The sequence below is a fragment of the Notamacropus eugenii genome, chromosome 2 (assembly GCF_028372415.1).
Source record: "Notamacropus eugenii isolate mMacEug1 chromosome 2, mMacEug1.pri_v2, whole genome shotgun sequence".
Taxonomy (NCBI): Eukaryota; Metazoa; Chordata; class Mammalia; order Diprotodontia; family Macropodidae; genus Notamacropus; species Notamacropus eugenii.
Genome location: NC_092873.1, coordinates 325,791,246 through 325,816,524, shown reverse-complemented (window position 1 = coordinate 325,816,524; position 25,279 = coordinate 325,791,246). Strand labels below are relative to the sequence as shown.

The 25,279-nt window shown below is 45.1% G+C and overlaps 1 protein-coding gene across 3 annotated transcripts; it reads right to left on the bottom strand.

Annotated features, from left to right (window-relative positions):
- Window positions 1-309: 309 nt before the first annotated feature.
- On the bottom strand, window positions 310-25,279 carry GCGR (glucagon receptor). Of its 3 annotated transcripts, XM_072645341.1 has the most exons (16): window positions 25,221-25,279; window positions 24,447-24,858; window positions 14,264-14,325; window positions 13,931-14,077; window positions 13,719-13,821; window positions 12,680-12,787; window positions 12,436-12,557; window positions 12,253-12,359; window positions 11,104-11,260; window positions 9,461-9,620; window positions 9,236-9,296; window positions 8,379-8,448; window positions 4,377-4,465; window positions 3,255-3,393; window positions 3,021-3,062; window positions 310-2,472 (listed from the first exon to the last, which is right to left on the bottom strand). In XM_072645341.1, the coding sequence occupies exons 4-16, from the start codon at window positions 13,976-13,978 to the stop codon at window positions 2,173-2,175; spliced, it is 1,506 nt and encodes a 501-aa protein (XP_072501442.1). In that variant the 5' UTR covers window positions 13,979-14,077; window positions 14,264-14,325; window positions 24,447-24,858; window positions 25,221-25,279; the 3' UTR covers window positions 310-2,172. The 3 variants fall into 3 exon arrangements, with proteins under 3 accessions (XP_072501442.1, XP_072501441.1, XP_072501443.1); XM_072645340.1 differs by lacking the exon at window positions 25,221-25,279 and having other exon boundaries at window positions 24,447-25,015; XM_072645342.1 differs by lacking the exons at window positions 13,931-14,077; window positions 25,221-25,279 and having other exon boundaries at window positions 24,447-25,014.

The window sequence follows — 25,279 nt, the reverse complement described above, 5'->3', positions numbered from 1 at the left end:
CAAATCTCTTTACTAAGGGGATTTGTTCTGTGAAGTTTGGATTCAGTCAAAGGACTGTACTTGAGGACCTAAAGGGCTACATATGGCCTCGAGGCCACAGGTTCCTCACCCCTGACAGGCTATTGAGTGAAGCTTGGCATGAACCCCCATTGTCAGCCTCTGTTCTGCTCTTCTGAGCTTGGTATTGTTATAATGATACCAGTCTAACTTTAGCCTGAAATAGAGAGTGAAGATTCTTCTTTTCATCCGAAGTCACCATCCCTTATCCTCCTTCTACCCTCACCCCCAGGAAAGCAAGGAAAGTGCAGATCAGGAAGAACTGTGGGAGTTATTTATTTTGCAGCATACACAACCCACATGCATGCAGGAACATATACATGAAGACAACATACATGCATAAAAACATACACAGACATCATACACAACATATTGACTCTCCCCCTCCCTCATCCCCCCTCCACCATGGGCCTGGCTCTGATCCCTAAATGCTCATTGGAATCCAGGGCTTTCTTCTCCTTGTATGTATGCAAGGTCTATCTGTCATCTACTTTTCCCCAGATGACTGGTCGACATTCTCTGCTCAACTATACAGAGATCGATTGGATGATTCCTGGGATCTGGGGCACAGTTTGTCATGGCATCAGGGAAGGAGGAAGTAATGCAGATAAGGGAGTTGGTCTTTCACAGACTTAATCACAGAAAAAAGGGCCAGTGGTATTGAAACTAGGTGTAAAAATTTGGCCTTGCTGCGCAGTCCCTTTATGAGGTACAAATTGTGAGGTCCCTTGAATGAATCAGGAAGGAAGCAACATGATAGTATGAAGAATGATAGGCCACACCACTGGGTGACATTTAGAAGTCAGTTCATTGAGTCCGGAAAATAGTCTTGAAAGGCCCCATTTTGTGAAGGGACCAGGAGAAAACTCATGAAGCTGGAGAAAGAGAAGGTGTAAGAAACCATGTAGAGCTAGGGAGAGAAGAGTATGGGTAAAGGCAACCACCATGAAGAAAGGAACCAGAACTCTGGAAATGAAGCTTCTTGGGCAAGAGGTATGTCAGGACAGAGGCTGCATTGCTGAAACCTCCAGTTTCCCAAACCTCTCCCTTCACCATTACTGACTCCAAGGCAGTAATCCTATATTCCCTCGTGCTCTCTTGCATGAGCCCAGAGTTTTTCCACTGGGCATGAGGAAAATCTGTTTACTTTTCTTTGTTTTAAACCTTTATTTTTGTCTTTATAAAGACAACAAATTGTCTCTATATGTTAATTGCCTTAATTATGTTAATATATTGTCCTCTTATGTTAATCACCTCATCTGCTAGTCGAGGTACTGGGAATATAGCTGTGAGGAAGCTATTGAGGAGGAAATGTCCCCAGGAAAGATACGGAGGTAAATATAACACTGAGGTGCTTTGCCAGAAGTGCTGTCTTTGGCTGGGGACTTGGAGCTTAGCAAAAAGATACGGAGAGTTACAAATCCTTTGATGCTACTTCCCAGAATAGAAAGGAACATTTACACTAGAAAACCTGTCTGGGTAACAGGTCAGTAGCAGGGTAAGGGGGAAATAAGAGTGGTTAAATACCGCACTATCCCTTTCACGCTACTACACAGATATGGCTCCATGCAGAGAGTCCACATTCCCTGTGAGCCTGCTCTCTTCTGCCGGGAAGGGAGCAAACACTAGAGAAAGCACAGATAGCATTGCTTGGTCCCCAGGCAGGGGGGTACCAGGGCACATGTTCTGCTTTTCTTCTCCTACCACTCCTCACTCCATCTGCCAGGCTTTCTCTCAGTCTCAGACACTGATCTCCATATTCTGAGCTGCAGATTCTAGAATCTAGATTTATAAGATGTTAGAGCTGAAGGGAACCTTGGAAATCACTTAATCCATTTACAAATGTGGAAAACAAAATTCAGAGCGGGGAAAATATTTGTCTAAAGTCACAAAACTAGTTAACCAGAATGAGAACCTGAACTGAGTGGTCTTTTCACAGTGCCATGTTACCTCCCAGTCCTTTGGGTAATGTTCCCTCTCTCTAACTGAGCTACCTTGGCTTTCTAGGTTTCAGATGGTAGTATTCTCTTTTTCCTGACTTGCTGCTCCAGCTTCCAGGTTCCAGACTCTAGGTTCTAGGTTCTGGGTCCAGAAGCCTTTCCTGACAGAGAAGGCTCAGAAGTTGCTCTCTGCCACCCCAGGGAAGGTAAAACAGTGGATTCCCTTGCCCTCAGTGCCTGGATCACTAGGGCTGGCCCCAGTCTTCTCAAGGTAGGAGCTTTGGGTTAGAGCATTTGCCTGACTGCTGCCTGCCCCGTTGCTGGTGCTGCTACAGCTTACCAGCTGACGCTTCTCACCAGGGCAGGTGGACCCAGGCCGACCAGTGCTCATGTGGCTGCATGTGTGGCGATGCTCCTCTTCTAGGGCCCTCCCGAGTTGCCAACGGTGCCAGCTTTTCAGCAGCTCTGCCTGAACCTGCCAGACAGTGATTAGGCATACTCACATATATATATTCAGAGGCAAAAACATGTCATGCCACAACTATGGGACTGGAAGAGGATAATTTCAGCAGGAATACATATGAGCACAAGTATGTACATTGACATGTATTCAGTGCAATAGGAGTTTGTTTAGAAGAGAACAGCTGGCATGGGCAGAGGGAGGTTTGGGAGGGTGAGGTCAGGGTAAACCAGAGCTGGGATTTTATTGAAAGCCATTGTATGTTGGAGTACCACCTAAGTCTCTTTCCCTCTCTGGGTCTCTATTTCTTCCTCTGTACGAGGGGCCTGGGATAAGTTCTCTCTTCCATCTCTATGAGCTACTTGAACTTAAAAGATCTATGCTCATACACATCAGGACCAGCACCCAGACTCAGGGTGAGATGCCAAAACTGGCACTCAGCTTTATTCCTTTGGCTCTCCCTGACTCCTTACCCATCAGGGTGGATACAGACACTTAGACTGGCTTCACATAGGGGACATGGAAAGTGGGGAAGGTCTCCAGATTGAGACTATCACACTTACCTCCTTGTTGACAAAGCAATAGAGAATAGCCACTAACATGCCCTAGGGTAGAAGAGAGAGCCAGATCAGGGGAGAGAGGAGCAGCACCCACCTCCCTCCACTGTCACCAGCATCGATTCTCTGGAGAAAAGGACTCTAGCAGTTCCAGGACAGGAGAGAGAGCATCAGTCCTGAATTGGGCATGGTCCTCATGCTGGGGACATTAGGGCTCTGAGTGTCAAGAGGCATATTCACCTGAAATGAGCTCAGAAAAAGGTCAAAGAAGAGCTTGACTGAGCGTAAGGTACCCTGGGCATGCTCGTCTGTCACGAAGGCAAACACCACCTCGTGGATGCCCAGAAGAGGGATCAGTGTCAGCGTTGACTTGGCCAGCCTGCCAGAAGGGATACTAAGTTACTCCCAGGATGTAGCCACAGACACACTCTGTGGACAGTGGTGTAGAACAGGGCAGGCAGAAAAGATAGGAGTGGGATCCTAAGGGCTAAGTCAGATCTGGATCTCTCCACCTCCCCAACAGCTACCCCCCAACTCAATATCCTCACCTTGGGGTTGATTGAATGCTTTCCTGAGGCATTAATAAGTGTCTACTTATTGTCTAAATCCTTGGGCACCTCCCTAAACCTCTCTGAAAAAACTTAATTTTCTCACCTATAAAATGAGAATAATAAGATGTCCACTATCTACTTAATAGGATTTTTTTGAGGAAAGCACTATGAATAAACTGTAAAGTGCTACAAATGTGTGGAAGGTGGTAGTGGTGGTGGCTGAGAAGTAGGGTGCCATAGTATATAATTTGCCTCAACACCGGAAAGACCTGAGTTCAAGTTCCACCTTTGACATGTGATGGCTATGTGACCTGGAGGCAAATCACTTAACTTTTCATTACCCTAGTGTACCTCAGTGCTGTCCAACTCAAATAGAAATGGGCACCATTAATCCATTCACAAGCATCCCAGAGGTCACAGATTGATTTAGTTTTAAAATTTGATATTATCTACATTTTACTGAATTTTACTTAGTTTGCTAAGCATTTCCCAATTATACTTTTAAGGGTTGCTTTGTTTCATGTCTGATACCTCTAAGATCTATCACAAGCAGCAGAGAAGGTGTTGACCTGTATTGAATAAGGGAGTTTCCTCTCCCTGGAGTTCCCTAAACCAATGAAAGCAAAAGTCTACTCCCCATCCTTATCACCATCATCATCATTCTAATCAATTTCATTATCAGTGCTACTACATTAGCCCCTTGTCCATGTGGAAGGCAGGGAATGAGCAATGAGCTGGGGTCTAGTAAGTTATGGACATTCATATCTCCAGCCACATACTCACACATACCCACCCTCCACCAGCTACTCACCGAAACTTGTAGTCAGTGTATCGCATCTGATGTGCCTGAAGTTTGGAGACAAGGATTTGAATGATACGGATGAAGATGAAGAAATTGATCTGTAGAGAAGGGTAGTAGCAACTCAGAGGGGGAGAATGGGCTACAGCCCACTCTCAATTCTGATACTTGCAGGATTCTACAAGCTGGAAGGGGTAGTTGATACATCTGCTCCAGTGGATGGAGGCCTGGATCTAAAGTCAGGAAGACCTCAGTGCAAATCTGACCTCAGACACTAGCTATATGACCCCAGAGAAGTCATTTAACCCATTTTGCCTCATTTTCCTCACTTACCTTGCAGGGTTGTTATGAGGATAAAATGAGATCATATTTGTAAGAAGTGCTTATCATAGAGTAGGCCTCTATGGAAATGCATATTCCCTTCCTTTCCCTAGAAACTATAAATAATCATAGTTCTCTAACTTGACGGTTAACCTGTATCTTATGAAATTCCCCTCTCTATGCCTTAATCAGAACAGATTTCCACTCTATAAAACCAGTATAAGCATAAGAAGAGAGCATTAGGTAATTCTCCCTCACCTGAACCTGGGTGGGAATTCTTGAAGAACTTTACTAAAGGAACCACAAGAATGGGGCAAAAAGGTTGAATATAGCTTTGAAAAAATGACTAGAAAGGGACTCATCCAACATTAGTGGCAAGGCATTTTAAAATAATGTAAACATTAACCTAGCATTCTTTCCCATGATGCTGGCAGGCATCTATTTTAAGAGGATATTCACTTGTCATGATACATGTTTATGAATACCAACATTTAACTGATCATATGTGAGACTTAGCATTTGCATCTTGGAATCCATTAGTGCAAGAGTTAATGCACTTGTTTGTGTGCATGCATATTCTGCCCTTTAAAAGAAGGAAGTAAAATCTGAACCTAACCGGCTCTTAGGCTTATGGGTTGAGTATCTAAAGGACTGGTGTCTACAGTAATATATTCAAAGGAAGTTATATACAAGATAAATAGGAATAATTAACAGAAGCTAACAGTAATTAACGGAAGACGCTGGAATTAAGAGGGGTCAAGGGAGGTTTCCAGTAAAAGAAAGGATTTTAGTTGGGACTTCAAGGAAGCTAGGAAGGATGGTATGCAGAGCAGAGAAGGAGTGTTTCAGGCATGGGGGAAAGCCAGAGAAATGCCTGGAGTCAAGAGATAGAGTGTTTTGTCTGTGTAAAAGCCAGGAAACGGGTATCACTGGATCAAAAAAGTATTTGCAAGCGAGTAAGGTGTAAGAAGACTGGAAAGCTGAGTCAAATTTATAAGAATACAAGTCATTCCCCAATTGATAAATGGTCAAAGGATGTAAGCAGGCAGTTTTCAGAGGAAGAAATTAAAGCTATCTATAGTCATATGAAAAAATGCTCTAAATCACTGTTGATTAGGGAGATGCAAATCAAAACAACTCTGAGATATCATGTCACACCTTTCAGATTGGCTAACATGACGAAATAGGAAGATGATAAATGTTGGAGAAGATGAGGGAGAGTTGGAACACTAATTCATTGTTGTAGGAGCTGTGAACTGATCCAACCATTCTGGAGAGCAATTTGGAACTATGCCCAAAGGGCTACAAAAATGTGCATACCCTTTGACCCAGCAATATTGCTTCTCCGACTATATCCCAAAGAGATCATAAAAATGGGAAAGGGTCCCACATGCACAAAAATGTTTATAGTAGCTCTCTTTGTGGTGACCAAAAACTGAAAATCAAAGGGATACTCATCAAATGGCTGAATAAATTATGGTATATGAATTTAATGGAATGCTATTGTGCTACAAGAAATGACGAGCAGAAAGACTTCAGAGAGGCCTGGAAGGACTTATATGAACTGATGTTGTGTGAAAGGAGCAGAACCAGGAGAACTTTGCACACAGCAACAACCACAGGTGTGTGAGGAATTTTTCTGGTAGACTTAGTCCTTCATAGCAATCCAAGAACCTAAAACATTCCCAATGGACTCTTGAGGCAAAATGCCTTCCACATCCAGGGAAAGAACTATGGAACTGGATCGCAGAATGAAGCAGAATGTTTTATGTTTTGGTTTGTTTTATGATTTCTCCCATTCATTTTAATTCTTCTATGCAACATGACTAAGGTGCAGATGTATTTAATAGGAATGTTTGTGTAGAACGTATATAAGACCCTGTCTTGGGGAGGGAGGGGGGAGGAGAGAAGGCAAGGGAGAGAGGGGGAACAATCTAAGATACAAGGAAGTGATTGTAGAAAACCGAAAACAAATAAAATAATTTTTAAAAAAAGAAGACTGGAAAGGTATGTACATATGTGGGGAGGAGCAGGTTATGAAGAACTTTGAATGCCAAACAGAAAGTTTTGTATTTGATCCTGGAGGTAAGAGGGAGTCACTGGAGTTTACTAAGTAGGGAGTGACATGGTTGGACCTGTACTTTAAGAAAATCACTTTGGTGACTGCATGGAGGATGAATTGGAGTGGGGAGAGACTTGAGGCAAACAGACATACCAGAGATTTACAATTAGACTTACAATAAGTAACAGTCCGGACATGAAGTGATGAGGGCCTGCATTAGAATGGGGGGCAGTGTCAAAGGAGAGAAGGTGGTGTAGTCAAAACATTTTGCAAAGGTATAATCGAAAAATCTTGGCAACAAGTTGGATATGGGGGTGAGAGATAAACCAGATAGTCAATTGCCTTTGACTAACTAAGTGCCTCGGAGTAACTGATCAACTGACTGATCATAAACTAAGAGCCAAATGATCAGCCAAACAAATGGATTGTTTCTAACGAGGAATAAAGAGGTTAAGTCAATAGGAAGTGTAAGATGGATCTCTTTAAAGCATACCACTGGAATGGTGAAATGAGAGGAACTAAAAAAGAGCGGACTACTTGTATATATAAGTTAGTAGGGACTTCTTTATAGCATTTGAGCTTAAGCTAATCAGCTGACTGATAGATCAACTAATCAACTAATGAACTCAATTGTCAAACAATTGGTTGGTTGTCTGGTCAACCAACTGATGGACTAACCAACTGACCCATCAACCAACTTGACTGACCAGTTTATTAACTGATCAAAAATTCAACTGATAAGTTAACCTACTAACTAACTAAAATGATTAACCATCTGAAAACCTGACCAAACAATCAGCTTAATGATTACTTGGCCACATGACTGCTTGGCCAACCAATTAACTGACTGACTGACTGTCAGATAGTATGTGATTCAGATGGTAGGTGTTGACAAATTCAGACAAGATCAGTTGGGAATGGGGTAGTCATGAGTTTTATATAGAAGTAAGACCTTTAATGATAAGGAAGATTTGAACAGGGATAGTGCAAGCAGTAGTATAAGGTTGGGAAACAGAATGAAAAAAGATTGTAAAGAATGAACACGAGGAATTTGACCTGTAATCTTTAAGTAATGGGGAGCTGGCATGAGTATAGTCTTGAGTAAGGATGTGATAAGCAAAAATAACTGTCAAATGAATTTGAGATTGGGCAAGGATGTAGTGGAGATGAGAGGCTAATGGTGAGAAAGTCAGTCAGGACAGTATTCATTTCAGTAGTCCAGGAGTGGGACAAAGGCATGACAGTTAAAATAGAAAGGGACAGACTTGAAAGACATCTTGAAGGAAGAATTGATAGGACTGAGTGATTGTATATAAGGAGGGAAGGGGAAGGAGTGAAATATTATTCTGTAGTGTCAAGCCTTGATGGCTGATGGCACCATTGATGGAAATAGGGAAGTTGGGAATAGGTTTGATACAATCGCTTCTCTCTGCCCTAATTTTCTCATCAATATTTTAGGAGCTTAGACTAGATGATCTATAAATTTTCATCTAACTCTAACATTCTATGATCTTATGATTAGTTGACCAAAATGATTGAACAAACCATTGATTGACCAACTAACAAAAGTGATGGAGGAAAAGCACAGAATCAGTTAGAGGGTTTGGTAGTTGGAGGATGTTATCACTCACCAGGATAGCTAGGAAGACAGGGAATCGGAGGATCCACCAGAAACCCATGTTATTATTGCTGGTCCAGCACCTGAGAAAAGGGATAAGTATCTCTGGGGTGACATATATCTATTTTAAGCCCTGTCCCTCTTCAACCCAGCAATGAATAAACATGGATCCAATTCATTTCACAGGACAATAACAAATCATAACCTACTTTCCCCCTCCCATAGCTACAGGACCCAGGGACACACATCCTATGGCCAGACCATCTAAGAAGCACATAGCTGGAGGGGAGGGTTAAAGGAGAAATCAAGACTAAATGTTACACATGCATGCAGAAACCAGTTCTTTTTGGGGACTGAAACAGACAATATATTTGCTGTCACTGGATGACCAACGAGACACCAACACAGTTACATACCTAATCACAAATAAACTCAGTCACACATACTTAGAGCCTGAGGTTAAGGTGCCCCCACACAAATACACACACACAGAAACTTTCACTACCAGAGACACCAGCTAAAGTCTTACTAACCACACTTCAACATTCCTAGAGTTATAGGATGCAGACACTATACAAACACAAAAGCATATACCCAGAGTAAAGTAGATAAAGAAAAGCAGTCTAGAAATTGGAGGGGTGGAGAGATTCCTACAGGATGGTAGGTAAAAAGCCCTGGCACCCTACCCAAGAGGCCTCCCAAGGCAGAGCTCATTGTGGGGATCCCCTTCTGGAGACATATCTCCTGAATTTATCTTTACCCCTCACCATTCCAGGATAAAATCTTACCCTATCCTCTATCTCCCAGAAGTCTTATGGTCCCTCTCCCTCTGCTCTCCACCTCTATCCCCCATTAGTTTCTGGTACTTACTGGATATTCTCATAGAAAAATTTCACCACGACCCAGGGGATGACAAATAGGATGGGGGCTCCTGTGGAGAGAGTTGATAAGACAAGATTTGCACCCCTCCACCCCACCCACAGAAGCCAGGGCTCAACAACAGTAGAACCCTCACCATAACCTCCCAGCCCCCGGCTCCTGGCCCCTTGCCCCATTTTCTATCCACCTCCCTCAAGTGACCCCTGGCTTGCTCACCCCAGCCAATGCCCAGGTAGAGCTTGAAGTAACTCTTCTCTGAGAAGACAGCCAGCACCAGCAGGTTGTGCAGGTAGACACCTTCCACCAGTAGCCAACAGTAATTGGCCACGATGCCGTACTGCATGAACACTGTGGCCACTCGGCACCCCGCCACCGCCTGGCACATATACGGACATGGGAGTGGGCCCCAGGGATCCCCCAAACCACCCTCTGGGCTGGAGTTTCCTGGGTGAGAGGGATACTCACTTGGGGACCAGACTGGGGGCAGGTCTCAGAGAAGAGAGGTGATTGTGGAAGTTGGTGTAGGACAAAAGAGAAAATGGGAGCTTGGGGAAATGGAGAATCTGAAAGGCCAAGTTGATCCCTTAGCTGGAGCTTCTTATATGATGGGGAGGATGGGAGAGATTCTTAAGGTAGGAATTCCTGATTTGCATCAAGGAAAGGAAGCAATTCTAATGGAATGTAAGGTCCATGAGAGCAGGGACTGTTTCCTTTGTATCCCCAGCATCTAATACGGCATTTGGCTTACAGTAGGTGCTTAATAATTGCTTGCTGATTGAATAGTTTGTATTTGGATTGAAGGAATTCTGGGGTTAAGCTGACCAGAGGAGAAGGGAAAGGCTTGGGAGAGTACATAACTTATTAAGCAACTACTATGGGTTATGTACTAGGTTTATAAAGGCAAAATTGAAATATTCCCTGGCTTTATGGTGCTTACAGCCTAGTGAATAAGACAACATAAGACATATTGTCTCTCCTCTCTCTCTCTCTTTCCTCTCTCTTTCTCTCTCTCTCTCTCTCTTTCTCATCTGTGTCCGTGTGTGTGTGTGTGTGTGTGTATGTGTGTGTGTGTGTGTATGTGTATGTATTTGAAACATATAAAGTAGATCCAAGGTAACCTTGGAAGGGAAGGCACTCGCAGCTATAAGGACCAGTAAAGGCCTCATGCAGAAGTCGGTGTTTGAGCTGAATCTTGTAGGAAACTGAGGATTCCAAGAAAAAGGAAAACATTCCAGTTATGAGGGACAGGCAATGCAAAGGCAAATGAGAGATGGGGTGACATGTGTGAACAAGAAGAGGTAGGGGGTATATTTGGAAGATGTTGTGGAGAAAGAAATGATGAAATTTGGCAAATGATTGGCTATGTAGGGTGAAGACTAAGGAGCATGATATCTAAGTGCAAACCTAGCATGCAAACCTGGATGAATGGAAGGATAGTCGTGCCTTGTTTCTAACAGGGAAACTTGGTAGAGGGATGGGTTTGGGGAAAGGATAATGAGTTCTGTTTTGGGCATGTGGAGTCTGAGACATCTCCAGGACATCTGATTGCAGATGTCTAATAGGCAAGTGGTGACACAAGACTGGAACTCCACAAAAGAGACTAGCTGGTTATGTAGATATGGGAGTCATCTGCGTAGAGATGATAAATGAACCTGGAAGAGCCAATGAGGTCACCAAGGGAAAGAGAACAGAGGGGAAAGAGAAGGGCAGAGCCTCGGGTCACATTCACAAGTAGGGATCATGACACAGATCATAATCCACCAAACAAGACTGAACAGAAGTGATCAGAAGAAGAGAGAGAAAGGCTGGTGTGGGCTGCTCTAGGCTCGGCTGGGCTGGGCTGGGCCAGAGATACTGACCTCATCACTTAACCAGATGCTCACACTGAGGTCATCTCCGATCTTCTGACTGTATCGAGTCTTGAGCAGGGCATCAATGACCAGCACAGAGCTGGCCTTGAGAATGAAGGAGACAAACAGGTTCATGTGTATATAGTTCCGAGTACAGTGCAGCTTGCTGTGGGGGAAGAACAAGAATGAAAGAACCCTACCCACCCCTGCAAACTGGATGCCCAGCCATTCTCCAGGACACTCAATGCTCACCCCTCCTAACATCTGCTCCATCTTCCTTGCTCTGCACTCCGTCCCTACAAACATGCCTCCAAATGCAGAAACTCCTCTGTTGGCTTTTCCACCCTATGATTCCCACAGAGGACAGCTAGGTGGCACAGTGGGTAGAGTGCCAGGCCTGGAGTCAGGAAGACTTGAGTTCAAATCTGGCCTCAGACACTTACTAGCTGTGTAACCTTGGGCAAGTCATTTCACCCTCTTTGCCTCAGTTTGCTCATCTGTAAAATGAGCTGGAGAAGGAAAAGGCAAACCAGTCCAGCATCTCTGCCAAGAAAATCTCAAATAGGGTCACAAAGAGTGGGATACAACCGAAAAAGGACTGAACGACAACAATGACAAACTCCCATAGAATCATAGTTAGAGCCAGAAAAGGTCTTAGTGGTCATTTAAGTTCCTAAATTCACAGGAAAGGAAACTGAGACCTACAGAGACCTGGAAAGTGACCAACTTTGAACCCCGGTCTAGATTTGAACTTCAGAACCATGGTTTTCCCTGATACTGTTGGCATTTCCCCCCCAATCCTCCCATTGTCTCGATCTCCCCACCCCTAGAACTTCTATGACAACCAGAAAACCCAAGACTACTCCTTGGAAACTTCCTATAGGTCCTGAGACCTCATAGAGATGCAAGTCACTTAACAGTTCTGTGCCTCAGTTTCCCCACCTGTACGTGGGGTGTGATAGTAGTATCATTAGCACTATTTACAATGTTTGTTTGAGCTTTTAGTAATATATGTAAAGTGTTTTGCAAATCTGAAGCTGTCACTTATTTATCCCAGCCTCCTGGGATTTCCCAGGCTCTCATACCATTTCCCATATGGGCCCCTGAGAGCCCTTGCCCTCTCCACCCCATGTTCCCAGGTCATCTTTCCCTAGGTACCTGAAGCCCAGCAGGATGAGGAGGGCAAGGAGAAGGGCTCCCAGGGACATCGAGTAGCCCACAGTGTACATCATCTGGAAACTGTTGTACATCTGAGCAGACTTGTTCTGGGAAGTAAGAATGTCATCAAGAACCTGTCTCATCTGGGCTGATCACCTTGCCCAACCAAGACTCCCCACTGACCTGTGACCAGATCTCATTGGTGTCCATCTGGCACTGAGAGGCATTGCGCCAGGCCTGGCCTTGGGGCCCCTTGACCCATTGCCCATCAGGTCCACATTTCTTGAAGACAAATCGGTGCTGCACTAGAAGAGGGAGGGCACACCAGCAAGGTAAAGCCCCTTTCGACTGAGACCTTTCACCCAACATATCCATGCCCCCTCAGCCCCTCAATCCCCTTGTCCCTCCCTAGGTTCCTAAAGTTTACCTTTATGATGCCAAGGTAGGTACCAAGGGCAGGAGATGTTGGCTGTGGTGTTGGGGAGGGTGTCCGGCCAGCAGGAGTATTTGTCAAAGGTCCTATTACAGACCAGCTCTGCTTGTGGGGCAGGGCAGAGAAAGAGGAGGAGAAAGGGGGTGGCTCTGGCCCTGCACCCCCCTTATTCTTAAGCCACCCAGTTGTCCTGCTTTGATGCTGTTAACCTTCTTCATCTGAGACATGGCCCAGCCCTGACCCCAAAGCCCCCAACACTGCTTTCTTCTAAGACCAGGAACCTGGATGAAGAAGGTGAGTATGGAGAAGGTGGGGGTCTTTCTTTTTTTTCTTTAATTTCTTGTAGTGCTATTGGGGATTTCATACTTAGCCCTAATTTGTGTGGTAAATATTTGTGTCCATATCTTATCTCCTCTACTAGATGATACTCCTTGAAGGTAGAGACTGAGTCCATTTTCATTTTTTGTACCACAGCCAAGCCCTAAGCATGATTCCTTGCCCATAGCAAGTGCTAAATAAATGTTTTTCCTATTTTATTTTTAAATATTATTTGTGTTGCTGTCCTTTCACATTGGGGGCAGCTAAGCGGTTCAGTGGATACAGTGCCAGGCCTGGAGTCAGGAAGACTCTACTTCCTCAATTCAAACATAGCCTCAGACACTTACTAGCTGTGTGACCCTGGGCAAGTCACTTAACCTTATTTGCCTTAGTTTCCTCATCTGTAAAATGAGCTAGAGAAAGAAATGGCTAACCACTCCAGTACCTTTGCCAAGAAAAACTCAAATGAGGTCATGAAGAATTAGACATGATTAAAAAAAGACTGAAACCTTTAATATCATCTTTATCCAGTTATATTCTTCCCCATCCCCTTACCTAGGGAACTATCCCTTGTAATGCTGATCTTTAAAAGAAAATAAATATATGTTGCCTTGCCAAGTGGCTTTCTGAAGGGGCTGGCAGGGCAGAAAGCTTGAGAATCAGGGAAGGCCCGGGGTCATGCTGGAGAGATGGCCCTGGAGCAGGGGTGCCTCACCCGTGGGAGGGGGCAGTAGGCTCAGGTTGTAATGGCACTCATCACTGTAACTCTTCCATTTTTCAAAGAGGAAATCCATCACCTGGGCAGAAGGAGCCTGCAGCTGAGGGGCAGGAACAGAGAGAGAGATGAATGGTAAAGGAAACCAGACTAGGAATCAAGAGAAAGGGGTCCAGGGTATGGAGGGAGGGCAGGGGGAGGGCAGGGCTCACCTGACAGGAGATCAATAGTAGTAGCAGTGAGACATGAATGAGACACATGCCTCTGGACAGCTGTCCCCCACATCTGGATGGGGGTCAGAGGTCTTGTGGGCACTATTCACTGAAATTCCCCAAGGGTGTCTAGGCTCCTGTTGGGGACTAGAGGAAATAGTTTTTAGGGGAAAGATCACAGGTTTATCAGAACCTGTGTTTATATAATAACAAAAAACTTATATAATAAAAATATTGTAAAGACAAACAACTTTTGAAACCCTTTGGAATCTGTCCAACAACACAGTGGCCATCTACAATTCCAGTGAACTCATGATGAAACGTGTTACTCACCTCCAGATAGAAGGGGAACGAACTCAGAGTGCAGGCTGAGAGACTGAGGTATATATGTAGACCTGAAAATAAAATTGAATTAAAATGAAAAAAAATAATCATAGGTTCCGAGTCAGAAGACTTGTCTTAATCCCTGCTTTGCTACTGGATAAGCTGTGTATGCCCTGATCTTTCAGGGATTCTTTTTTATTTTAAAAATGTATTTAATTTTTAATTTATAGGGTAAAACAAGCATTTCCATAACCCAGTATAATAAAAAAAAGATGAATATACAAAAAACTGCAAACTTATTATGTACAACTTACCATTTCTTTTAAATGTGGTTATCATGTAAATATTATATAATATATGTAAAATTATTCTACACATATTTCTATTTATCAGTTCTTTCTCTAGGTATAGATAGTGTCTTTCTGTAATTGTCCTTTATTTTTAATTTGTGTATTTGTAATAGTCAGAATGACTTAGTCACTCAAAGTCATTCTTTAAAACAATATTGCTGTTACGATATCCAATGTTCTCTTGGTTCTGCTGACTTTGTCCTTCACCATTTTGGGCAGCCTGGGGTCTGCACGCTATTTAGTCTGTGGGTGGATTTCAAGGAGTCTGTGAACTTAAATTAGGGGGAAAATGCACCTTTATTCTCATTTACCTCTGACAGAAATTTAGCCTTTCTTTCAATGATAAATGTAGCTAACAAACCCCAGTTAGTTATCACCGGTGTCGACAGCTTTGTCATCAATAGAAATTGCAGCTCTTTTCACATCTTTTCTTATCAAATTATGGTTGTTGCAGTTCCCAAAATATCATTTATGTTCATTACTACTTCAAAATTCCTGTAATTATATTAGGCAGAAACCTAAATATATCACAAATTGGATTTTAAAAAATATTTTAATAATTATATTTCAATATAACTGGCTTCCTTTGTGATTCTATGTATTTTATGTATTTGGAAACAATATTCTGAGAAGGGGTCTACAGGCTTCCCCAGACTGCCAGAGGGGTCTGTGTTACAAACAAGACTAAGAATCCCTGCTTTAAGACACAGTCTAAACTTGCACTCCCTAACTCTCCTCATTCATAAAAGAGAAGAGCACTTTCCCTACCTATCTTGTGGGGTTACTGTGAATGAGCAAAGACAAATTAAAAATACTTTCTACATGCTGCTATTATTATATTGGAGAGGCACTTCTGTCTCTCCCAGGTCTCTCTTCTTGCCTTCAGTACCTCCCTAGAGATGGAAGTCACTTCATGTTTTGTGCCTCAGTTTCTCCCTCTGTAAATGGGATAGGTCTGGATGACCAGTGGGAAGTTACTGAGCTTTCCCTATCGTCTTCCAATGCCTGACCTATTCACTAGATGTCAGTACTTGGTGGGTCACCTACACTCTTTGGGATCTGCCAAGGAAAGCACAAATCCCCACCTCAAAAAACCAGTTAATTCCGTTACAGCTGGTTCAGGCCTTGGGATTTGTCTTTTAACTAACAAAGAGTCCATTCAGTTCACAGTTTCCCCCTACCTCCCACCCCCTAGGCTGAAACATAGCTCTGAATGCCCTCCTCAGGCTCTGACTTCCCCTTGGCAGGGGGAAAGAAGGTTTCAGAAGCTGTTGCTAGTCTTCCCTCCCATTTTCTCCACACATACCTCAAAGGAGAGCTATCCCTGTGCTAAATGCCTCTCAGGCTGGTCTCATCTGCTATGGCAGGGACTGGGAGGTATCAACCATACTCCTGAATTCCTTATCAAGGGCTCCTATGTTATTCTGAAAGGACTGTGCCACCCCCCCCCCCCTTCCCTTGTCTAGGACAGCAGCAGAAACAGTTTCTTCTCTGATGCCCCAAACACAGACACTCCCTTCCAATCTCCTCTTTGAAGTCAGAGAGGGCACCAGGACAATTTTCTCTCCTTGCTCCTGTCCCTTAGGGTGATGCCAGGGTCTGGGTGCCTGACTGGAAGCTTCCCTCTCCCTGTTCCTTCCCTTCCTATTTTTAGCCCTTGGTTAGATGACTATGCCCTCCAGGAGCAAGCAGCCATAGGAGGCCTCCCAGGGAGGATGTCTCATTGATCACAGAATCCTAGCTGTCTTTCAGGGCCTGCAGTTGGACAGCCACTTCTCCCTTCACTGCCAAGGTAGAAGCTAGAGTCTGTGTTGGGACTTCCCAGTCAGGAGCAGAGGAACTCCAAAACTGCACTTTTTGTCCTCCCTGGCTATAGAAGGGATATGGGCAACCAAGTCGTCAGGTATGGAAACAGGAGGAGAGCTATTGTTTCTATGTATCCCCAGAACAGGCAACTAGGTGACTGAATGGATAGAGCACCAGGCCTGGAGTCAGGAAGACCTGAGTTCAAATCTGGCCTCAGATACTTCCTAGCTGTGTGACCCTGGGCAAGTCACTTAACTCTGTTTGCCTCAGTTTCTTCATCTATTAAATGAGCTGGAGAAGAAAATGGCAAACCATCTCCAGTATCTTTGCCAAGAAAACCCCAAATGGGGTCACATGATTGAAAACAACTGAGCAAGAACAAAAATCCCCATGTTAGCATACACACACGCACACACATACACACATACATACATACATATACACACACATACACACACACAGAGTGTATTGTATTCTAAGTACAGAGACCCTCTCTCTCCAACTCATCACACCCTGCTAACTAGGGGAGAACCCACAGGGCAGGACATGAATGCCAGGGCTGCCAGGATGGCATAGAAGTCCAAACCCTCTCCATCCCATAAGGGAAGAGAAGAGGCAAAGGAGAAGGAAAAAGAGAAAAATGAAAAAAGACTCTTTTTTCTTTTCGGGACAGGAGAGTCCTGTGTTTAGCCAAAGGCTGTGAATCATTCCCAGAGGAACCTCTGGTCTGGGGCTGGCCCAGCCTAAGCCCCATCAGCCCTCCCCTCAGAAGACAGCATCTGTGGGATGCCAGTGCATCTGAACCATAATTGTCAACAGCCACCCTGGGAGGTGCTGCACCAGCTAGATTTGGTGCCACGTTGTTTTCTAGTCGAAGCAACGTGACACAGGGAAAAGAGTTCTAGATCGGAAGATATGTGACCTGGATTAAATCTTTGTTCTCCTACTTACTACTGATGGGAAGTGATTTAGTTGCTTTCTCTGGGTTTCAGTTTCCTCATCTGTAAAGTGATCAATCAGTCCACAAATAAACTAATGAAATTTTTAAAAATTTTAATCAATTTTAATATTAAAAATATTTAGTATTAAAATTTATTAAAATGATAAAAATAGCTAGCATTTATAAGGGCCGCAAAGTGCTTTGCAAATATCTCATTCTATTTACAACAACCACAGGAGGGAAATAATTAGTTTCTCTCTAAATCTATGATCCTTTATAGTCATGAACCCTTCATCCCCGTGGCCCCAGGGACCTCTCATTTCCCTAGGAACTCTGCCCCTATGCCCCAACTAGCAGAGCTGAGTGAGAAACAGGACCCAAGCATCCTTAGTTCCAGTCCTAAACACCAAAGATGTGTGTGTTCGTCCTTCATTGCTGAAGAAGACCATGCCATCAGAGAAATGATGACATGACTTGCTCTTGACTTTTTTCTGAGTGAGGGAGGGCTGTGCAGGTCTCCAGCCTCACTTCTCCTCCAAAGCTCTCTGAATCTAGTGACCAGATATTCATCAGGATGACTGGAGATGAGCCAGGATGAGGCAATTGGGGTTAAGTGACTTGCCCAAGGTCACACAGCTAGTGAGTGTCAAGTGTCTGAGGTGAGATTTGAACTCAGGTCCTCCTGACTCCTGCACTGGTGCTCTATCCACTGAACCACCTAGTTGCCAAACATCAAAGATATTTCCATAGAGAATGCAGAGGGTTGATGGGGGAAGGATATTAAGAAGACTCCCCAATGGAACAGGTTGGGAAGTTGAGGGCAGTGGGGAAAGCAAGGCTGAGATGAAAGTAATGGGAGGTCCCTAGGGACAGAAAAAGAAGACGAGAGAACAAGTCAGGGTTGGGGAACAGATACATAGAAGCAACAAGGTTACCAGAATCTGGTTCTTCCATCTAATTTGTCCTCAATGTCCATTTACCTATTCAGATCCCAGTCTGAATCCCCTAGGCTCTGGGGAGAGAAGGGCCAAGCTGGCAGGTGGGCATAGAGAGGACCAGTGGGCACCTGAGCTCATCCAGATATCTGATCAAACAGCTCCACCTGCTCTGGTTTCTTAGGCCAATAAATGCCTGACTTTATTGGGATTCTGAAAACTAGAATCAATGAGGGATGGGGAACTGACTGTCTTGGTTCTCTCAGTCCCCTGAGTTGGGAATAACCTCTTCACAGGAATGTCCCTATGGTAATTCTCCAGTGCATATAGCTGGGGTGATGCTCAGGTTGTTGTAGAGCTGGGTTCTTATAATTAGACCAGTCCCTTCACTATCTATTCCATCAAAGCCCTAACCCCAATCTCTACCTGTGCAAAGGTACAGACGTTAGGGATCTGCTACAGAGCTCTTGGTACGGGAAGGGTGGAGTATTGGGTATTGGGCAGAATAGGCAGGGCCATCTGGCTAAGGTTCTTAGCCTGAATCCCATATTACCTAATCATTCTATCTTATCTTTTTCCTCCTATTGTAATCTTTGCTAATCTAAGGCAAATAGAGCCAAATAGGTGAAGGTGGGGTTTGGAATGGATGGAGTGAATAAACTAGGCAGGGAGAAAGGAGCTGAGAGTAGGACTGACAATAGAGTGAGAGGAGTGGGAATAGGAGGCTGGGGACAACAGCTAAAGAGAAACTTGGCTAGACATCTCAGGCCCAGCACTGGAAAGACCCAGAGAGGGATAGGAAGAGAAAGAAGGGGAAAGAAGAAAGAGAAGCCTCTTTAGCTTGCTGGAGAGAAGCACAGAGCCTCCTGGACATCATGGGGAAAAGTTCTTAAGTCAAATTAAAGGGAGTTACTGGTACCATAGAGCTCTCAGTTATGTGACCAGCCCTGGCATGGGTAGCCAGGCAGGCCAAGGAGGACCAGGCTGGTCTCTGGAGTTCTCATTTTGAAATGGATCTTAGGGGTATGTGGGCATGTTGGGGAATAAGGAAAGGAAGAAAAGTCACCCTCAGTCCTTTGCAAAGAATAACTCAAGCAGCAATTATTTATTTCAATTTGGGGTCAAAAGAGGGAGAAAAATGCCTGGCAAGAGGGGTTGAGTTCAAAGAGCATGGCACTGGGAATCAGGAAATCTGAGTTCTGGTCTTTTCTCTGCTACTAATACACTGTGCAGCCTTGGGTTGCCCCAGAGCATCTCAAGTTAGGTAGTTTGATTAGGGCCAGAAGGCTTGAAGTTGGAGAAGAGACACTTTGGGTACCCACTTCTGCCTTACTGCCTAACCCTAGCCAGGGAAGGGAAGCGAGTCTGGACCAGATGGCCTGAAATCACAGAAAACACTACTGTGGCCACACCTTCTTGGGTGGCATCCCTCCTTACTAAGGCCCATAGGTACCATGCCAAGGCCGCCAGTGTATCTGGCAGAGGAACATGCCAGCTAATGGCCATTGCCAGGAGGAGAGGTTCCCTCTTCTTTAGCAGAACATATGTGGTTCTGGCTGAGCTTCTTGGCATTGAAGTCAGAGAAGCCCCTAGGCAGAAGGGGGAGCATGGCAAGGGCACAGCTCTGGCCCATCCAGACTGGCACAAATACTCATCTCAGATTCCAAGGAACCTGACGTTAAGGTCTTGGCAGCACCAGTCCCAAGTTCATGCCAGGTCCTGGCAAGATTCTCTAGAGCCACTTAACCCAAGGGAATGGGAATGGAGTAAATAGGAGGAAGAAATGTAGCTGGAAGGAGAAATCTGGCTCAGGATGGTTGGATCATAAGATTGTTGATTTAAAACTGGAGGGGACCTTACAGGCCACTGAATCCAGACCCATCATTTTACAGATGAGGAAACTGAGGTACAAGTAAGTGACTTGCCCAAATTCATCCAGAAGTCACTCATGCCTCATTTATTCTGCTAGCAGTTAATTTTTTGAATGGTCACAAGGGTGGGAAAGTTGAATAATGAGATTTTTGTCTGGTCTGAAAAAAATGTGGCAAAATTATCATCATAGTGACAACTAATTCCATTGGCTGACATTGACCACATTGGAACCAATCATGCAAATAACTCCAAGGTCATTGTGTATTGAGTGGTCAAATTTCCAGGAATATCATTATCCCACCTTATTTACCCCTTTTCCTAGTCCCTTTAAAGACAGAGGCATAGCTCCCTTTCTGTATTTCTTGCCAAGGTATTGAACTCCTTCTTCTGTAGGTAAACTGACCTCAGGGATAATTTTGAGGTACAACTTTCAGCTGAACGTTTTGGATGAAGATCTATAAGGAACTGATTCAAACTTATGAGACTAAGAGCCCTTCTCCAATAAATAGCCAAAAGATAGGGGCTGTTTTCAAAACAACAAACCCAAGTTATCAATACCATATTAAAAATGCTCCAGATCTCTAAAGATATGAAAACCAAGGCAACTCTGAGTTTCCACTTCCTATCCATAAGATTTGCAAAGATGACAAAAGAGGATAATGATAAATATTGGAGGGGCTATATATTTGTACACTGTTGTGAACTAGTCCAACCATTCTGGAAAGCAATTTGGAACTACACCTCCAAAGTTATTCAACTGTATACCCCTTGACTCAACTCTACTACCCCTAAGTCTATCCCCTAAAGAGATCAAAACAGGAGAAAAAAGACCCATATGTATAAAAATACTTATAGCAATTCTTTTCATAGTAGCCAAAATTGGCAGTTAATTTGGTCACCTATCGGGGAATGGCTAAACAAACTGTGGGATAGGAATGTAATGGAATAAATATACTCATGTCATAAGAAATTATGAAATAGACAGTTTGGGAAGATATTATTCGTAGACCTCTATGGACTGGTGCAGGGTGAAATAGGCAGAACTATCATTTACACAGTGATAGCAACACTATTGAGAAAAACAACTTTGAAAGACCTTAAAACCCTGATCAGTGTAATGATAAACCACGAGTTCAGAGACCTACAGATGGAATATCATCCACCTCCTGTCAGAGAGGTGATAGACTTAAAAGGCAGAATAAGACACAATTTTTGGACAAAGTCAATTTGGGGGGAATTTGTTTTGCTGGGATGTGCATATTTATCATGAGAGGTTTTTTTTTTAATTATTCAATTGAGGAGGCAGAGGGAGAGAGTGATAAGGAATGCTTATAAAAATAAATAAATTAATGAATTACCAAACAAAATACAGTTTTTGGGATGGAGGCTCAGGATGTTTGAGGGTTATAAGGTAGCTCATGGTTAACCTTGGTGGGCTGTACAGTAAGCTGACCTATGACCCCAGAGTGCTTTATTCTTTCTGTCCACAAGAAGGATCCGTAATACTGACAAAAAGGTGCCAGGCATTGAGGGCATTATTAGAACAAAAAAGTGTATGTGTGTGTGTGTGTGTGTGTGTGTGTGTGTGTGATGCATGTGTGTTTTTTTATATGTGCCGTTTGTCTAGGGTAGGGAATTTTTCACTTTTTCTCTTTGTCTCCCTAGCCATTCATTTATTAAGGCTGCCAAGGCACCTTATTAAATGCTTGTCGATTGAATGTATGCATGTATTTGTATATGGGAGTGAGTAGGGCAAGGAAGAGCATAGATGGTCAGGGTGCAGTGTCACAAAGGAGAGAATAGGGACCACTGCTTTTTTTTTGTTCAGTGGTTTCAGTCACGTCCTACTCTCCGTGACCCCATTTGGGGTTTTCTTGGCAGAGATACTAGAGTGGTTTTGCCGTTCCTTCTCCAGCTCATTTTACAGATGAGGCAATGAGACAATCAGGTTGAGTGACTTGCCCAGAGGCACACACCTAGGAAGTGTCTGAGGCCAGATTTGAACTCAGGAAGATTCATTTTCCTGATTCCTAGCCCAGTGCTTTAGCCATTGTGCCATCTAGCTTTCCTGAGCTCCCTCCAATCACTAGCCTTTAAGGATTGGGCTGAGAAAAAAACCAAGGAAGGCAAGATGGGGGATACCTTCAGTGCATTTTCATTCCCACCTGATTTTTAGTACAGAAGAGGCACCAGTCACAAGCATACATGTGATTGGCCATGTGCCCAGCTTTTCACACTCACACCCCCTGCACACAGTTGCATGCACACGCCCATGTCCATGCTTGGCCGAACAGGTTCATGCATGGTTGCTCCTAGAGTCTCTCTGGGCTGGCCAGTGCCCAGGCCTACCACTGGGTGCTCAGGCCCAGCTGAACTAAAGTAACTAAGGTATCAGAGCTCAGAGGGGCTGTCATCACACTGATTTCCTGAAAGATGCTGCAGAAGACTGGGAAGAGCAGCAGCGAGACCTTCGAGGCGACTGGGGGGGTTAGAGGGAGGGAACAGTGGAGGACAGCAGGGGTGGGAGACAGGAGGCACAAGTAAGGTAGACAAGTATTAGAAGTTTCCCACCCCAAGGTAGGCACCCAGAGCCCTTTCCTAGGGGCTCCTAGAAGGGAAGATGAAGTTCAAGGGGTGTGTGGGGGGGGGGGGTGGAGGGGGGTGTTGTTTATGTGAAACCCAGTAGGCAGCAGAAGGTCATAGCCCTGAGGGCACTAGAACACAGGCTCATGCAGTGTTGACACAACTAGATTCCTGGAGCCTACATAAGGTTCCAAATAAGGGCTTTGAGGCAGCCAGGGGACTGGGGCATGACTCCCACCCTGGGTTCATCTCCCTTTCCTCTGGAAAAGAGGTTTATTTCAGGCTACCTTGTCCCCCAGAGTGGAGAAACCTGGGCACTGAGGGCCAGAGGTCAAATACAATTTAAGGAAAGGAAAATTTTGCCTAAGGAGACTAGATGTCACCTTCCCCTTCCACCGGGCTATGGAAAGGCTCCAAGATGGCAGAGGGCAATGACCTTTTTTCTCTGGGGGGTGAAATGACATTTGGTTCCCAGCAACTGAGGTGGTTGCCCCCAACCAAGCTTTACCCCCACACACATACTCACTAAAGCAAGGGGGGGTCCCAGTGGAATCTATCTCAGGTCCCTGAATGGGAGATGGGAGAGATGGGAAGGAAGAGAAACATTTACTACTGGGGTCTGTTCACCCCCACCTCACCACCTCTAGAGATGGACAGAGAAAAGGAGGGTTCTAGGCACTGAGGTTATTAGGGCAAAAACCTCTGTGTGTGTATATGGGTGAGTGTGAATGTGTATGCGTAGCAGGAAAGGCCAGATGGTGTTTTAAAATAGTGTTTTCTGAGTGTGTGTGTTTCTGTGTGTGTAAACATGTATATGTATGTGTATGAGGGTGAGTCAGGCAAAAAAAACGGGCAAAGGCCTAGAACTGAGACTGCGAGAGACTAGAGCGTAGTCGTGGCTGGAAATAGAAAATAGTGGCTATTGGCAGTGCCCCCTCCCCACTTATCCATCCACCCCAAACCCCACCTAGATCAGGCAGCAACCTCCAAGAACTAGGTAAGAGAAAAGAAAAAAAGTCCCAGGAAAGCAAGGGATAGAGGGGGAGCCCAGGCTCTTGGAGAAACCCAGCAGCTTCCCAGAAAGATGAGAGCATTATCTCCCCCAGTCTTGGCAGGAGTTAGAGGGGTACTATCATTCCCAGGGGGAGGTTTAGGGGCTGGAGCTTATTAAAAAACGTATGGAACTGGTTGAAGAGGTCAGCCCGAACGCCCCTGAGATTTAGGGGGAGAGACAACCTCAGCCCTGGGACTTAGAAGAAAATGGTTGGAATGGAAAAATATTGACTGTAGTTCCTTGTGGGAGGACATCTCCTCGCCAGCAGACCCCTCCATCTCCGCAGTTACCTCCTTTGCCCCTCCCGTCCCCACCTTAACCTCTGTCTCCTCCTCTCTGTCCCCCGCTACCACTCCCTTCCTTCCTCTCCTCCTTTCTCTTCCCTAGCTTTATTTCCCTTTCTTCTCACTTCTCTTCCTTCTTTATTATCATCTCCCTTCTCTATTTTCCTCTCCATCTTCTCTCTGCTATTTTCTCCCCTTCCATGTCTATCTCTTCTCCTGTCTTCTCTGCCTCTGTCCACCGTCTCTTAGAGTCCCTTCTCTGTCTCCCCTATTCTCTGCCTCCCCTCTCCTCTGCTCCTTTCCCCCCTTTCACCCCTTTGTCTGCCTCCCCACCGTGGCTCCCTTCTTTGCCCCTTTCCCCCGCTCACCCTAGCAGCCGCCGGCAGGTGTTCACCGTGCGCCTCCCGGCTCCCGAGGCCCCTGCGCTTGGTCCTCTTCCCCGAAGTCCTAGGGCTGGGGCTGGATCTCAGCTTCCCCGGCCACCCAACCTCGAGATCGGGCTTCGGGATCCCTGCTCCCGACTCCCAGGCGCTCGGCACAAACTTTCCAGACCGCGACAACCGGTGGCTGCAGAAGTGGGGGGAGGAGGAGGAGGAGACGTCCCCAGGGGCCGCCTCCCCCTACTCCACCCGGATAGCGTCACCCGCCTGGCGGCTCCTGGAGTCCGAGACCCCGGGTCCAGACCCTCTGCTGCCAGAGCCCTCCAGTCTCCGGGAGCAAACGCTTAAGTTCGTCCTCTAACCAGAGCCAGGAGTGATGGAAATGTGGGTGCGAGAGCGCCTGGGGAGGAAGAATGATATGTTTGGGGGATTATCAATCACTCATTCAGTCACCCCCTCCCGGGCCGTCTTCCTAGCCCTGCTTCTCTGATCATCAGCTCTTCCCAGGGGGTCCGGCCTGATTTGCTGTTTGAAATTCTGGAAGAAGCTGCCCCATTCTTAGTCACCAGCCACTAGTAATGAATGACGAGGAGTAATTATGAACCCCCGCTGACCACAACAAAGCTCAAACAGAGGTGATGGAGAACGAATGGGGTGGGGGTGGGAGAGAAGCAGAGGTGGGACCAGAGTCCAGCCTGGACCCTGCTGGATGGTGGTGAAGGGAACAGGATGGCCCGTGAGTGGGCATAAACCCCCGGATACCTAGGAAAAGGAGCCTCTTCCCTGGCTTGGGGAAGTCCTGGGCTGGCCCCAAGTCTAAT